The sequence below is a fragment of the Vidua chalybeata genome, chromosome 12 (assembly GCF_026979565.1).
Source record: "Vidua chalybeata isolate OUT-0048 chromosome 12, bVidCha1 merged haplotype, whole genome shotgun sequence".
NCBI classification, from domain to species: Eukaryota; Metazoa; Chordata; class Aves; order Passeriformes; family Viduidae; genus Vidua; species Vidua chalybeata.
Genome location: NC_071541.1, coordinates 18,109,339 through 18,126,546, shown reverse-complemented (window position 1 = coordinate 18,126,546; position 17,208 = coordinate 18,109,339). Strand labels below are relative to the sequence as shown.

Below are 17,208 nucleotides of genomic sequence, written 5' to 3'. Positions count from 1 at the left end.
AAATAATTATTTAAGAGTACAATATTTTTTTACATAATTCAGAAAATATTTTCTTCTGTTTGGAGGAATAAATAAAATAAATGTTGTTTGGGCTGGAGAAATCCATCAGAGTTTTTTATCACTTTTATAAGCAAGGATGAAAAATCAGAAAGTTTAGAATAGCATTTATAACATCTGCATTCTGCAGCTGATTTGAAAGTTCTGAATTTAAATATAAATATTTTTCACATGATTTTGCCTCACTACAATTCCTGTGTTTTGGAAAGGACTCGTGACACCTTTACTGACAAAATTCTTACTATAAAAGTCATGGACTTCACCAAGCAAAATTTCTAAGAAAAGCCTCCCCTTTACCTGCTGCAGCCCTTGAGGACAATGTCACAGAACAACAAATTCCTATCACTATTTTGGAAATTATTCCCCTCATTTGGAAATGATTTCTAAATTGGAAAAAGTGCTTGGAATCAACCAAAGAAAATAATGGACTTGTATTCCAAGTGCTGAGAGGGAACCACTGTGTTAAACAGGAAGTTTTAGATAATTCTTCTATGCATTCAATAAGTAACTTCCCTTACAATTCAGAAATATATTAAAATATAAATTTTAAAATGCATTAAAAATAGAAAAATAATATTTAAAAATGAGCTCAAACTGCAAATTGCTTTGCAGGAGCAGAAGGAGCTCAGTACCTACGCTGGGATTAGCTGTAGATGTAAAATATTCCAGCAGAGATTTCTCTGACTCTGGTAAGCCATTTCTATACCTTTTCTATATTTTCTGAACACACATTTAAGTAGCAAATTCTCCAGCTTACAAATGCCAAAAATAGCCCAACAACCCACCCTGGAAATCCTGACTTAGGAAGGTGGCAGTGCTCTACTGGAAGGAAATCAAATTTGGGGTAATTTGAGCTACTAGAAGGAAATCAAATTTGGGGTAAACAAGCTGTAAACAATGATTGCTGCTTCCCTGATTTTCATTTTTTAAAGTTACCTTTGCTAAATATAATACTTTGGAATGAGATGAGTTTTCCTGAATTACTACATTTCTGCAAAATTTTCTGCTCTGTTTATGGCCTTAACTTGCAACCTTTCAAAAACTGAATGTATTGTCCACAGTTCTGACAATGGGATCAGCAACAATTCTCTATTTTGATCTGAACTCCTAAAACTCAACATTTATAAGAATTTATATGAGTTCCTTTGGTACAGCACATAATACACAGGCTGGGTCACAAAGTAAATTAATTCATCTCTACAGGCTCACAGGCTGACAACAAACTCTTTCTTTTATGTCAATTGTTTATTGACAATTAAGAATGAAAATATTTTATCTGAAATGTAATTGGTTGATTTTTCAAGCAATAACATTTCCTGAGCTTGCTACTTATTCCAATATACAATTATTAATTCTTATTTTAAGGTATTTTCTACACAAAGGTATTGCTTTAGGTAAAATTCTTGTTTCTAGTCACACCTCAGAAAGAATTTTCAGACTTTAAAAAAATATTTATTTCATCCAGAGCAGAGGAATATGTAGATGAATTTGGGGTCCTTGCCTTGTAACTTATCCTCTCCTTCCTTTCTCCCCTCCAATCCTTATCTACATTTTTAGTATTTAACTCATCATAGTCAGCAGTGCTAACTGAGAAATTATCAGAAATCTGGCATTGCCCATTTCCCAGGTTATTCCAAAGCACTCAGACCTATGTTTGCCTGAGTTCTCTGAGCAGCTGAACTCTGGAAAGCCTCTCCTGCCCTTGTTGATCAAAGACCAGCAGAATAATTGAACTGCCTCGTCTCAGAGGAGCTAAAATCCAAAACATCCGTAACTGCACAAAAAATTCCCTGCACACTGCAAAGCCCTGAGCTTGTATCTCTCAGCTCCAGGATAAACATGGGCAGTAACTGCTGTTCCTGACTGGAGAGAGGATGATGGAAAATCACATCCCTAATTCCGACACTGATCTAATATCCCCTGGAACTCAATTTCCTCATTAAGCCCAAACACAACAGGGATTTACCAGGCAGCCCCAGCTCTGAGCAGCGCCCAGGGCTCGTTCTGCACCTGCTGAGCACCAGCAAGGAGGGGCTGAACTCTGCTCCCAACCCTCTCTGCAGCTGGCAGGGACGAGCAGGAGTGCTGAGCATCCAGGACTGCAGGGGAGTTTGCTTTACACTCACCATGCTGGATTTATCACAGAATCATCACAGAATGGTTTGGGTTGGAACAAACCCTAAAGCCCTGTTACCCCTGCCATGGCAGGGACACCTTCCAGTGTCCCAGGCTGCTCCAGCCCTGCCCAACCTGACCTTGGACACTTCCAGGGATCCAGGGGCAGCCACAGCTGCTCTGTGTCAGGAGCTCAGCACCCTCACAGCCGTGGAGAGTAAAACACAATTCATTCCCTGCTTCTTGGTCTCTAGGGAATCTGGAACCAGGATGATGGAGGTCCCTGCCACGCAAGGAGATGTAGGGATTGTAAATCCTAGTTTTCCAGAATGGGTTTTAAATCTGGTTATATGTTTCTTTTAAATGATTTGAAAATAGGCTTAATGATTTCCTGTGTCACTGTTTTAAATAAGATCCTACAGCAGTAAATCCTGTTCCTTGTTTAGCACTTGATATTGCTGTCAGAAACTCTCATTTCACATGTGAAATGCAACCTGCGTGGCAAAAGATTTCTTTCACCAACGTGATGAAAAGTAGAATGACTTTACTCGGTATTTTTGGCTCTGCACAAGAAGGAAAGGTTGCTTGGCAAATAAAGGTTCATGTATCTGATTAGCAGCAAAATACAGCTGATGCCTACACTAATATTGACCCATTCAATCCAATTTAACACTGGAATTTGACTATTAGGAGAGACACTGAAATATCTGCGTGCTAACAAGCCGGGTCGTGAATCTGTACTGGGACACAGTGAAAACTGGCTGCAGGAATGGCTTGGTTTGGGTTTAGTTTACACAGGCAGGCTCGGGAGAAAGTCACTGAGGGCTCACACAAATAGCCACAAAACTTCTTGGTCCCTCCTGAAACAGATGCTGAAAACAGCAGAAGTTGTTCCTAACACAGTGTTGGTTGAAATGGAGGCAGATCTCTGATCCCAGCCCTCTCTCAGAGCTGTGTGAGGAATTAGGAGTGAAAAAGAGGAGAAGCAGAGAGAATCCCTTTCTCATAGTGCTCCTCCCCAGATCTGTGCTGAATAATGAAACTTTATAATAAAACCTCAGGCGAATCTGCCCCAAAGTTTTGAAAGTGGCCTGACATAACTGCTTCTTTTAACTGCAGTTTGAATGGCAAACAGGTCACGATTCCAAGCTCTGCCTCTGCCAGGCTGAATGAAGCTGCAGCATCCCTGTGGCCCCTCTGCCAAGCTCCTGCAGAGCATGTGGAGCAGGATCTCTCAGAGTGCAGTCACACACACACAACATCTGTGCAGGTCAGCGAGGGGAGAGGGAATTTGACACAGTCAGGAGAGAAATCCATCAAATCAGACAAGCCGGGGGTTGTGACGTACCATTGACTAAGCTGGCATTTGCATTATCAGTGGCATTTGCACCTGCTGCACCATCTGTGGCTGGAGGAGGGTGGGAGGAGGGATGGGAAGAATCTACTGAGCAATAATGGATAAAAAAAAAAAAAAAAAAACAGAAAAACATAAAAACAAAACGGCAAATAATAAATAAATAATAACAGCAACGCGAACAAATGCACGTGACAGAGCGAAAAGCCTTCGTGGCTTTGTTTGCTCCCAAAATCAAAGTTTGAAATTAATTAACACAAATTTCCAAAGCAATGTGGCATTGGGAAGGTGTCACAAAGTAAGCTGAAAGCTCAAATAATAATAATAACAATAATAATAATAACAACAATAAAAGATAAATAAATATGAAACATATTTAGCAAAGTTAAAGGAGTTGGTGAGAACAGACTGTACAGAGTCCTGTGTGCATTGCTTTAGTCCTTTTATGTCTTATTTTTTTTGTACTTTAATGTAATTTATGCATTTTTTAAGTGGCTGAAATGTTTCCTTTGCTGTTAATTTACACAGTGCATAGGTAGTTTTAAAATTTGCATTTAAAAATATATTATATCTATATCTGTACATACTTCTACATAGTACAGTGGTAAATACTTTATGTTTTAAATAATTTTGCACAGTATGATTTATCACCACTGGTGCATCCCAGTCTAACAGGGCTCAATCCATGGCTGCCATCACCCAGGTAAAATGCACATTGATCTGAGGAGAAACATGGAGTTTTCCTATATTTTATGTGGGAAAAGCAAATATAGTCTTGAGGAGAATAAGGGGTTATTTTAAATCCAGATAACAGACATGAGACATTTCCTGGTTTGTGATGACATGAAGGAAGAATCAGAAAAGAAAACCTCTTCTTCTTTTCAGTTATTATTCACATATTAGAGAAAATTGGACAAGAACTCTTTCCTCACAGAAAGGTGAAAAGCTTAAAGAAGGTTTTATCATTTTACTATGTGTTTTTTTATAGTAAAGTTCAATAAAATTAGTCTCTGCAAATAATAGATGGAATTTATTTTGTTTTTTTTTTTTTTTCTGGTGGTTAATTGCTCACAACAGAACCAAGTCCTCCCATGAATCCTGACTGAGACTCTCCAACTGCTCCAGTCCTTGCCCCACAGGGATTATTTCGTGCTGTACTGGGTTGGTACTGCAGAAGAATGGGCTGATTTTATTTACAAATGGCAAATTGGGAGAAGAAAATAAACAGCTCCCAGGATTTAAAAACACACCCTGTGCAACTGCATTCAGGAAAATTTCAATTGCAAATTTGATTACTGTGGTGGCAACGACTTAAACTGTTTTGTTGACTCGTGCTCGCTCTTTATTCCGTTTGGATCCCCACCCCAACCAGCACAGCGTGAGCTGCTAGCAGCAAATCAAGTATTCCACATTAAATACTTTGCAATTTACTTCTGGAGAACAGCTGATTATTCCAGCTGAACGGGAAGATTTGCAACACCAACAATGCCTGCACACTAAAAGATTTGGCACCAGCAATCTTGTTGATTTGAAATCACTTTTTTTTTAATTTCAACTTGACTGATTCAAAGATGATTGTTTCAATCAGCAGTTCCCCCCTGATTTGCACCATTGGATGGGGTACAATTCTTACTCTACCTGGAAGCTGCTGTTCCTCCTCCTGTTTCACACCTGCATGATGATTTTTAAAGTGTTAATGAACAATAAAAGCACACACCCACACGGACTGAAAGGGGCAGGATTTCTGAGAACTGCAGGTTTATGTACCAGAGGTTTTTCATTTGAGTTGGTGCCTCCATCTGCCACCAGCTCTGCCCAGGCACAAGCACAAAGCTGCATCAGAAAATGTGGAGGAATTCTCTATATTATGGATTCTTTATATCCTAGCTGTTTCTACAGAGCCATGTTCAATTAAATTGTGTCTGCATCCAAATTCTAACACACCTCTGTAAGAATCTCTGTCTCTGGCTAAGTTACAGCCACAATGTGGGGGAAACCCCCTGATTTCTCTTTTCCTGCCTTTCCAGGCTCTTCCCTGTGAAACCTGAGAGAGCCACCAGTGTCCTGAGCCCAGCCTAGGGAGGCCAGTCCAGTTAAACCCAGCCCAGGGAGCTCTCACATCACACAGGGTGAAGCTGCTCCTCCTCTCCTCCAGACCACACAAAGGCTCTGAACGACAGCAAAAGCAAACTCCAAGGTGCTGCTCAAAACTAGTCTGGCATGAAAGAGTTTTGCTTTGTGAAGTTTCAGTCTTTCCTCATTTTAATTCTCCTGGAGCCCCCATGCCTGGCAGCTATTGTGCATTTCTGTGCAGAAATGAAATGGTAAACATTTCATTTAGTAAAAACAGGTTTCCTCAAAGCAGCAGGGAGTCAAAGGCAGACACTTGTTGAACATACTCAGAAATGGAAATTGTAGGTCTTAAAAACCATTTGAATTTGGCCTTCCTATCTGAAACTTCATATAAAAAGATGGAAAGAAAAAAAAAGGTGGAATCGTATTGCCTGACAGATAGCAAATAAAATGTTCAGTAAAGCTTTAACTGCTTTTTTTTTTTTTTTATTAATAGTGAAAAACACTAGAAAGAGCAGAAATGTCTGAAAAACCTGTATTAATTGGCCCTTAATCATGTCTGAAAGACAACGATTCTTAGGACAGACTTGGAATGAAATTGTGGAAGCAGAACAACTTACAAGACTGGGTGAAGAAAAACTGGCAAGGACAGACATTAAATCATGTTTCTGCTTAGTGTGCAGCCCATAAATTAGCAAATGCTTATGACATCACACTGTAATAAGGTGAAAAGCCCAAAGAGGCTTCTTGATTTCATTAACTGATGCAGGACATGAAAGTAAAACTGTCTGCTAACATTTACTGCTACATTCTTGGCTTTTACTATTCTTAGCTCGACCTTTACACCTGAGGAAATTAAAATGCCTCTCAAGTCAGTCACTGACATTAAACAACCAGGCTAGCAAAGAGCCACAGCTTATCTTTATTTTAGTCCTGAAACTCCAACACAGGTGCTATTTCCATAGCCAAGGTTTTTTTTTCCCTGGGGAAAAAGAATTGAATTGATAGAAAAGCACAAAACCTTAGCAAACTGTAGGTGAGCATGGATTCATGTAGAGAAGCCACAGCAACTGGAGCATGCCCAGCTATTCCCTTGCATTTCAGTATGGACTGGGAGCCTGCAGCTTCACACTGGAAAAACATCTTGTTATCCAATGGATTTATTGGTTAACAGCTTCTGCTGTTTTTCTGTGTGACATGTGATGATAAAAAATGTGTCATTAAAAAAAAAAAAAAAAAGGCAGTTTGAAAAATCACATTTATTTGTCAAAAGCGGAGGAGAGCTCTGGCTGCACAAAGCCCAGGAGCTTCTCTGGAGCATCCTGGTGTTGGGAGATTTACCTTTCTTGTCTTTCTTCTCCTCCTCTTCTCCCCCAGCTCCCAGCAGAGTGAAGATGATGCCAGTCTGAGAATTCACCCCCACAGCAGTCACCAGCATCCGCCCAGAGCCTTCCATGACATGGGTGCCTGAAAAGAGGCAGGAAAGGTTACAGAGAGCTAAAATAAATGTAAAAAACTATGCAATGCCTTTCTGACAGTATTGAGAGAGATTTGCTACACTTTATAAAGCTATATTGAGGGGGATATCACCACATAACCAAAATAAACCCTGTTGTGCATTATTCTCAACCAAGAATTAATGCTTAAGCACAAACCTCAGGCAGCACATCCATCACCATCAGATTCTCTTTTTAAAAGAAATACTGTCACTAATCAAGTTTATCTTCTTCAAGAAAACAGTTTCAGCAAAATATCACAAATACACAAATTAGGTCAAACACCCCCCCCCCAAAAAAAAAAAATTCCATTCAAACCTAAAGATCAGAAAAGATCTTTAAAAGCCAGCAGAGACTTGGTTGGTTCAGTTGGAAAGGAAAAGCACTGAAACCTTCCTCAGAAATTTCTCTGAGCCTCCTTTAAGATGTGCCACTATTTCCAAATACCTTTTAATTAAGAACTTGCTACTTGTAGCCCTGTGTTTTGTTCTGAGGGAATCTTCTCTGAATTGGACAACAAAGGTGGATAAAAATATCCTCCAAAAATGCCATTGGCTCCTACGCTCCCAGAGCAGCTTTCCCAGGAAAACAGGCACCCAGCAGAGCCCAGCCTTGGCTCTGCCCAGCTGGAGAGGGCAGGGCAGGCAGGCAGAGGGGATGGGCAGGTTTTACCTGACAGCAGCATCGGGTCTTTGTCCACGGATTTGCGGACCTGGTCGGACTCTCCAGTCAAGGAGCTCTCATCGATTTTGAGATCATTTCCTTGAATAAATATCCCATCAGCAGGTAGAAGGTCCCCTGTGGTCAGAACGTGGCAATGGAAAACCTCCATGAGATTGCTTTTACAATTACAGGATGAGTTTTGTTATTAAAATCACAATTAATTGCATTAAAAGGTGCAATGAAAGAGAAGGGAAGGAATTACTCCTGATTCTGTCCACATGAGCCACAGTAGTGCAATCCAGCAAGGAAAGGCCTTTTATTGCAAACGTGATCTGCTTCACCCCATCCCAGAATCCAAATGTATCACACTGAACACACAATGGACATCTCCATGATGGGGGTTTGGCAGGGAAGTGCTCCTCACATCACCTGAAGGTTTCTCCATCAGACTGCATAGGAATTAACAGCAGCTAATTAACAGCTGAGCTGCCCTTTGCCCTCCCCCTTCAGGGAGCCCTTAGGTAAGTCCAGGAGAAATGTGATGGCTGATGGAAGAGGGATATTGCTGGAATGAACAACTCGCTCCAGAGCACACAGAGTTCCTGCAGGAGTCTTTCACTCCGCTGGAGCACAGGGCTTTCCCTGTGGCATGGAATTATCAGGCACCTCATCTGGGGGATCACTCTGGGTCTGAAGCAACTCGTGAGGCGATCACAGAGGCCCAGTTCCCTTCCACACAACATTTAAAAACACTTCCTCTTGCCCCTAACTGGACAGAAATAAAAAATAAATAAATCTGAATAATGTAATCCTCCATGACAGAGAACTTATAAAATTCTGTATTGGTATGAACAAATACAGAAAACTGGAAGGACAAGAAAACTGGAAGAACAAATACAGAAAACTGGAAGGAACTAGAAAACTGACCGGTCCTTGTCGTGGTCAGTGAAAGAAGTTTACACCAATTAAACTGATTTCCTGGTGCAGTTTTACAGCAGGTCTTTATTTGGCTCTCCTTTTGCCCTGACAGCTCAGGTGTCACCTCAGCATGGCCAGCACTCACTTTTCTGCCACACAAACCTGCCATAACCCTGCCAGTGAAGCGTCTCCATCCTGCTGGGAAGGGCCAGCAGAGCACCCCAAGTTTCCAGAGGCCGTGCACTCACCGTACTTGACCTGTGCAATGTCCCCAACCACGATCTCTGCCACGGGGATCTGGATGACCTGTCCCCCTCGCACCACGGTGAACTTCTGCTCCTGCTCGATGCGGCTCTGCAGCCCCCGGAACTGCTTCTCCTTGCTCCAGTCGTTGAAGGCAGTGACCAGGACAACACAGATGACAGACAGGAGGATGGCAGCACCTTCAATCCAGCCAGCTTCGGCCTCCCCCTCATCCTCAGCTCCTCCTGTTGCAGTACCACACCCTGCAGAGAGGTAAAGGATCAGTTTAGGGAAGGTTGGGCGGACCACAAGAAATGGAATTTGTGACACGACAAAGGGGAGGGGATGGAGCTGCTTTTCCAAGCACTGCCTGCTGATGAAACGTGGCAGAGTGGAGGAAAAGGACAGATAATAAAAAATATTTTTTTTTCCCTGTGGAAAAGAGAAAGGAAATAAATTGACAGAAATTTTAGTCCTTTTAAATTTTCTACTGAGCAACCCATCCTTGATGAACCCGGACTAAATAAATGGAAAGAGAAATTCTGTTGTGTGATAGAGGACTCAGAGCTTCACCTGAGCCACCAAAACCTGCAGGATAAGAATAAGAATAATACTGAAGAATAAGAATAATACTGAAGGTGACAGAAAGGACTAAAACAATGAATGACACTAAATAATGCAAAGCAATGGCATTAAATTCACATTAACACCCTGCCAGATTAAATTAAAGCATTTTAACACCATTTTTTTAAAACAATTTTCAACACAATTTCTAAATGTTCTCAACTAAACACACATATAGGGAATACTCGTTAAAAAATACTGGGGTCAACTGAGTTTATCAGCATTTCAATTTGAAAATGAATGTATTAAGGAACACTGAGTAAAAACAATTCTAATATTAATTAATCAGTCTTCCCTACAGAGAAATGCAGTGGGATGCTTCTAGAATTGCAAGTACATTATTGCTGCCAAAAGCAAAACGGTATTAAGAGAACCACTCTGTTCTGAATTGTTAATTCTGAATTAATTTATATACATCTGCTAATTATTTATTTCAAAGTTGGATGCAATTAAAATTTAAATAGATAATATTCACCAAAGGAAAGTGACACAGCTCTCCTTCTTACTGAAAGTGCACCTGGGAGAAATACTGGACAGCCAAGGGCACATTCCAGAGTCACAATCCAGAGAAATCCCAGCTGGTGGGAGAGAGGAGAACTCAGCCTGGCCAGCAGAGCCTCCTCTCCTGAGGGACCTGGGAAGAATTGTCCCCATTTTCCATGAAGAATGGGACCAGGCAGGAATTTGACATCATCCTCCTCCACCTTACCCAGGTACCAGGGGGTTCAGCAACTTCACTTCCACCTCTGACTGAAGTTGAATTTGGTTTATTCATCACCTCTCCCCAGAGAGAATTTACAACCAGGTTGATTACTGTATTTAAATTACAAACTGGAGCATCATAATCCATTCACCAGCTGAGTAATTACTCTTGCATGTGAACAATAACTAAACTACCAAAAGTCAAAGGAGGAAAGATGAGCCTGAACAGAGAGGAAGAAAATGAAAATGAAGGGAGTTTTTAGCCAAGTCCTCTGTAGTTTACACTGAGTTTCTAAGGCAAAGGCTGCTCCCAAGGGCGGGGGCTGCCCTGGCAGGGCTCCCCTTCCACTGCTGGCCCGCCCGAACCTTCAGCACAAGAACCTCACTAAAACCACTCTCACAGCACTCAAGGAAGAAATTAAGAAACTTTTTTTAAGTTCAGTACCTTCAGCTGCTCATTACCAGCCTCAAATGCAACCCAGAAACCAACCCTGCAACTTCCTCCTGCAGCAGAATGGGGGTTTTGGGGAGGACTAATGAATTTTGTTCTCTTTCACCTTAATCATCTCAACTGGGCTGTGTTGGGCTTTTAAATTCCTTTTCCAAATCAGCAGATTCGCCTTGTCTTGATTGTTTTAAATGGTTTCCTAGTGCAAGTAATTCTATTTCAGCAGATGTAACACCAGAATTCACTCTCCTCTTTTCATTAGATATGACTTTGAATTAAATATGATGAATATTCTGGTTTTTTAACAGCAAACCTCCTCTTCTGTTTCTCATAGAAGAAACATGGCCTGGTCTAGCCACAGTCAAACACTGATTTTATTTCTTTTTCAGATGGTTGAAATTTAGCCCAGCTTGTACAAAATTACAAAGAGCTGCTGCAGAGTAATGTTTCCAAGACCCTTCAGTTAAAAAAAGAAAAAAATAATTGATTAAGCAAAATCAGGTGAAAAATAAATATATTCCTTGACTTGAGCAGTGAAGTTAATTTTGTGTTTGTCTTGTCAGAACTGATCTCCATGTTGACATAAATGGTACCACGGAGCATGCAAGTAATACAAAATATTATCATTAACATAAAAGGAATTACCTGTAGATACCTTGTAGATTAAGCACAACCAAATAAAATATTTCACTTTTCAGCTGAAAAATTTTATTCCAGCTGAAAAAATTGTTTGTAACAATGAAAGAAAATCTGAAGGAAACAGATTGAACTTAGATCAAGCTCTTGGAAAGTGTCCCTAAATCTGACAAGCTTCCACACTGAATAAAAAAAATTATGTTTATGACTCAAAATCCTGAGACAATCCTCCACAAGCCAATGAAAACAACAAAATTTTAAATGCATTTAATTTTCTTTTCTGTTCCTTTCATCTGACAATGATAAATTCAGGTGGAGCAGAGGGGTTTGAAGGGAGGAAGGAATTTTAGGAGTAGAGGAATTAATTGCCAGACCTCATCAAAACCTGAAGTCTTTGAGAGGGATGGAGGAAATTCTGAGCTGATTTTTGAGTTGTTAATTGTTGAGATTCAATGTGGCCTCTCTAAAACCCCAGGGGATCCCCTGGCCCAGGTGAGAAATCATTCCGACCAGCAGAATTTCCCAAAATTTTGCCTCTGCATTTTACACTCCACAGAAAGGAGATGGGATACAAGTGCTACACAAATTAATGCAAAATGTTCTTTTCCTGGGAATAAACTCTAGCAGGAAACTACCTGCTTCTTACAAAAGCAAGATTTCTGAGCAGATTTTTTTTTTTTTTAATATGAAAAGCAAGATTTTAAAATGCAACCTCTGCCCTTTACAAGATGACCCAGCTGTCAGGAAACATTTACTTGAATTATGTGATGTTCTTGCTTCCAAACTGTCTTAGAGGTGTTCCTTTTAATAGGAAAAAAATAAAGGAAACCTGCATCTCCATTGGTTTGAGTCTGTCTAATGTTTTCTTATATACTTACGGAAAAACAATTGGATTTTTAATTTCTTTTTCTGCTGTTATGGTTTTCTAGAAATTATAGAAAGACTTACATGGATTTACAGAAAGAAATTTTATGTATTTATAGGGGAAAAAGACACAAACTTCTTGACTCTATATTTAGATTATGTGTCCTTATTGCAGTGTAAAGTGACCCAGTATTGACCTCACAGATAAGGAGAAAATAAGAAATATTAATGAAATACATCATATTAATACACTTAAGTAGCAAAATTGAGTTTAAAGCACCTAATATTTATTCAAAATGTTCATATAAGCTTGAAAAATTCATGTTGAGGTATAAGATTGCTGTTCTGCTTTCACAGAGAGCACGTGGCTCTCAATGCTACCCAAAATTCTGCCTGAGCTTTTATTGAAGTGCACCGAGTGAAAAGCACCACAAAAGAGTTGTTAATATGCAGGTGTGATTTGTGGCAGGGATTTATTCCAAGACAGAGAATTGTGATGTTCTCATCTTAAATTACCTTTAACAGAGGCCCTATCTGTCAGAAAATCCAAATGCAAGATAAAAACATGGAGCTCTTTTCTCCCACAACTCTGAACATGTGCCCTGGCCAAAATCTGACCCTCACAGGACAGAAAATGTGCAGGGCTTGAAACTGAGGTGCTGAAGACCTGCAAGGCAAAGATGGAAATGGCTGGGACTCCTTGGGCACAGAAAAAGCAGATGGAGCCCTAAAATGGATCACCTTATCCCAAAAGGAGCACCCAGGTGAGCTGGAACTCCCCAGGAGAGGGAGAACCTGGCAGCACAGCCTCCAAGAAGGCTCAGAAACACAAAAAAAGGACCAAGGTGACTTTTGTGCCCATAAAATATCTGAAAGGACATTTCCAGAACCTTGCGGAAGGAGAACAGAACTTTAAAAAGCTTAAAACTGGGCCAGAAATAGATCAGCAAAGCTGATGAAAAACTTTTCTACAGAGGGGAGATGAAAGGAAGGAAAAATCCAAAGGAAAGGAAAGAACAGGGAAGTTCTGCCACCCATCACACACAGCGAGCCCAGCTGAGGTGGCAGCAGCTGGATTTCCATCTCTGCAGAGACTGCAGGGCTCCAAACCTGCCCAGGAGCCCAGGGGGCTGAGCAAACTCCCAGGCACTCACCTGGGCTGCACTTCATCTCAAGAAAATTCAAAACTGGCCTGACAAACCTATTCTGCATGAGCAGAATTTAATTATATGGAAGGGTTTAGAAGGAGAAGGAAAAAAAAAAAAAAAAAAAAAAAAAAAGGAAGAAAGGCACAGGTTATTAAAGGGAAAGTTAGAAAAAAACTGGGATATCCTTGTGGTGAAAAGGGGAAGAAGGAGAGGAGGAGGCACAAGAACAGGTTAAAGCACTTCAGGAACAGTGAGCAAGAGGCAGCACGAGGTAATAATCTGGTGGCTGTTATGAATCATTTCAACTTAGTGAAAGCTAGCAAGCAAGAAAGGGAATTAATAGAAGTCCACAAAAAGCCAGACAGCATCACCTGACAGCTTGCCAGGCTCCTGTCCTGTTGGATCTGAAATGCTTTTACACCATTTCAATGCATATTTCTCCTGATATCAACCAAATCTGGGCAGATACAGGAGGAAGCACACGGGCTCAGTGCAGCTAAAAAGAATATCTGCTTAAAATTTCAAACAGCTATCAGGAGATCCTTTAAGCTGCTTTGAAGAACATAATGATTATAATTACAAACTATATGGTCCTGAGCTGCAGCATGGTAATTTTTAAATCAGAAAAAGTACATTTTTAAAAATCTGGGAACATCTGTATTCCTAAATCCCAACCTCCAGCACATACCTCTCAGCTACTCATTTCAACCTACACACTGCTATTTTTAAGCTGAGAATACCTTGTGGCATTTCAATTCCCTAGGAAAATCTCCTCACACCCCCAGAGGTAATTTTTCTTAGTCAGTCAAACTGGTTTTGTCATCAGAAAGACAACGGCTCCCCGATAAAAACTTTTTATTGAATCTCTTCCTCTAAAGACATTTTTTCCCTCGCTGCAGCTCCAGCACTGATGTTATTAAAGCAAATTGAGCAGCTCGAAGTTACAGCTTTGTCATCAGCTCTGGTTCCCATCAGCACCACTGATGATCCTAACTTTACAAATGTATTTAGCTGTGTAAGAAAAGGAACAATAACCCAAAAATTATGCGATCAAACCCATAAATTCCCCTCCTTAACAAGGCTTTTAAAGCTGTAACAAACACTGCAGCGTTTATTTCTGCAGACTCCTCCTTGTGTCAGGTCTTTTGCTACACAGCGAGTCCCAGGAGTGATTGCCACCAGCATTCCTGCCCCAAATCCTCCTCGGCGTGACGATGCATCAGCAGATGTTGAATCACGTCCCACGAGGGCAGAGCAGCAGGCAGAGCTCAGCAAAGGGGCAGAAATCGCTGCCACTCCAACATTCCTGCCTTGCCCTCGCTCCCTGCGAGGGTTTAGTCACCCTGACAAACATTCCCAAGTTACCTGCAGGGTCAATTCCAGCCATAAAATAATCCTAGAACCTGATCCAGAAATGCTTCGTCTTTAAAAAGTCACATCATAAAGATTCTGCAAATTTGAATACTAATTGGTATCTTAAAGCTGCCAAATTAAAAATTAGTTTTAAATCATGATAAGATAAGAGAACATTCAATATTCCTGTATTTTATATTATTTTATTTCATAAGCTATTAACTTGTGATCATAAAGATGTTTTCAGAGCTTTTGAGTTCCCATTGATTTGAGGGAATTTTGATTTTTTTTTTTTCAAAAACCAGGTAAATATTTTTAAGGTACTATTTTACCTTCAGTGCAATATTTGCATTTTCTGTACTACTGCCATGCTTGAATTTCAAATCCCCAAAGAAAAAGAGGGGGAAGTCTGCACGAACACTCTCCAAACCCACACTCCTTCCTGCCCCACAGAAGGGATGTATGAGGGTGACAAAATTACCCTACAAACATCGAGGGTCAGGGGGTTTGGACATTCTCTAAAAGCCACTTTTGGACACGTCTTTGAACCCAATATTAGAATTCCTTGCTTTGTGATCCATCAGTTTGTTATGTAAGGGCTCCAGGGGGGCAGGGAGGGGGAAGCAAAGAGCTGCTGTCCCTGTGGGTTTGTTATGTAACTGCCAGCTCCAGAGCTTGCTATTAAATATTTACACTTTTTTGGCATCTATATGCAAGGAAACAAATCTGGGGGCCCTGTAAGCATAGGTTTATACATATATTCACACGTTCTTCAGCCTGATCACAAACATTCATGAGCACAGGGATGTTAATTGAAATGTTCCCTCCACTTCAGGAGATGGGATGTGTCAAGCAGGATTCTTCTGCCTGGCATCTCCAAGGAAATTCATTTTGGAGAGATCAGGCAGTGGGATGGCTCCTCACTCCACCAAAGGACCAAGCAACTACTTCTATAATGTTTCTATTCAATTTTGTTTCCTTTTTTTTTTTGCCAGAAAGAAAATAGAGAAAGGCAAAAAAAAAATAAAAAATAAAAAAGGGAATTTTCATCACAAGTCCTGTTGTTAGGGATTGCAAGAGAAAAACCTTGGTGTTGGGTTGTTGTAACTTCACTTATATTGCTCCAAGCTAGAGATGTCAGGTAAATATAACCTGATATTCCAAAGGTAAAACATGGGTTCCAAATGCAGGAACCAGACCTTGAAAAGTTGTTCTGTGTTTATTAACAAGGATTCAAGTGCAGTTATTCAACCACTTGACTTGCAAGGTCACGTCCTAGCCAAGTCCTACTTGCAGAATTAATATTTCTGGAGGATCTCTTCCTGGAAAATACGTGAGAAGATTTTTTTATGCTGTCCCAAAGTTCTAAATCTCATTCCCTGCTGTCCCCAGCTGAGAGCTGAGTTGTGCCTGGCACCCTGGCAATGTGTGATGAGCAATATCCAAAAGTTTTGTCAGAGATCTGCACATCTCTCATGAAGGGAAGGCATCTGGGGGACCCCTCAGATTTTGCAGCCCAACACAGATTTGTAGAAAGCTGATGTAGGTCACTTTGCATTAGGAAATAATTCTTTAATCTGCAGGTCCCACGTGACAAAAAAGTGCACATTTTGCACTCTACAAGTTCTCAATGTGTTGTTACTGACACCAACTTGAGGCTAAACTTCTGTCATCCAGCCAGGAATTGGCTCCCAAAGCTGACCTGGTGAACCCCACAGAATGGAGACTTTGATGCAGTGGGGCAACACCAGATTGTAATAAATAAAAACCAATATAAAAGAAATGAAAAAAAAAAAAGAAAAATAAATGAAAAACAAAAATAAATAAACAAAAATTAAAAACTCCACATTGCAATAAAAAATATCAAATGACCCACAAAACCCCAAGCAGTGCTGGATGAGCAGGACCTCATTTGTTCTCTCATTCCAAAGGTGATGGGTTCAACACAGAGGAAAGAGAAAGTCATAAGGACAGACAGACTGGCTGGATATCCAGGCAGGGAAGCAGGAGATCAAGAATCAAGGATTTTAGAATGGGAGGCTTCAGAAAAGACAATTTCTATGAATAAAATTTCACACAATCTCAAACTAGAAGCAGCTCTTTGTAAGCATTTTAGAATGTGGTAAAAATCAAGATGGGCATATTCTAAAATGGTCAGTGGAATATATCTTCATCAAAACACCTAGAAAAGAGCAATTGCATTCACTTAAATTTTTGCAGCCCAGCAGGAGTTTGCAGAAAAAGTGTTTTTACACAAGAATGTTTATCCCCATAATAACAACAACTATAAACAGCCTCACAGGTACTGCTAAACAAAAAAAAAAAATGTATATTTAAAAAAGACAAAATAATTCTTCTTTAAAATTCTGTAAGTAATAATTATTTGAGGAATTCAGAGGCTATGAGCCAAAATTACAGGACAATATATTTCATAGTGCAAGGAAGGCTGTGCTGGGATAATTGCTACAGTGACCTTCTCTCAAAAAAAAGGAATTCTTAGTATGAACTACAACT

The 17,208-nt window shown here is 40.3% G+C and overlaps 1 protein-coding gene across 5 annotated transcripts in view; it reads right to left on the bottom strand.

The window, feature by feature from the left end:
* The window catches only part of ATP2B2 (ATPase plasma membrane Ca2+ transporting 2), a 397,314-nt gene that overhangs the window by 82,718 nt on the left and 297,388 nt on the right, over positions 1–17,208 (bottom strand). For 3 of the 5 annotated variants that reach the window (XM_053953504.1, XM_053953505.1, XM_053953502.1), the window contains exons 6-9: positions 8,925–9,182; positions 7,768–7,893; positions 6,941–7,066; positions 3,521–3,613 (exon numbers count right to left, since the gene is read on the bottom strand). In XM_053953504.1, coding sequence (XP_053809479.1) covers positions 3,521–3,613; positions 6,941–7,066; positions 7,768–7,893; positions 8,925–9,182 — 603 coding nt within the window. The remainder of the gene's footprint in view (positions 1–3,520; positions 3,614–6,940; positions 7,067–7,767; positions 7,894–8,924; positions 9,183–17,208) is intronic. The other 2 variants (XM_053953503.1, XM_053953506.1) reach the window with 1 other exon arrangement.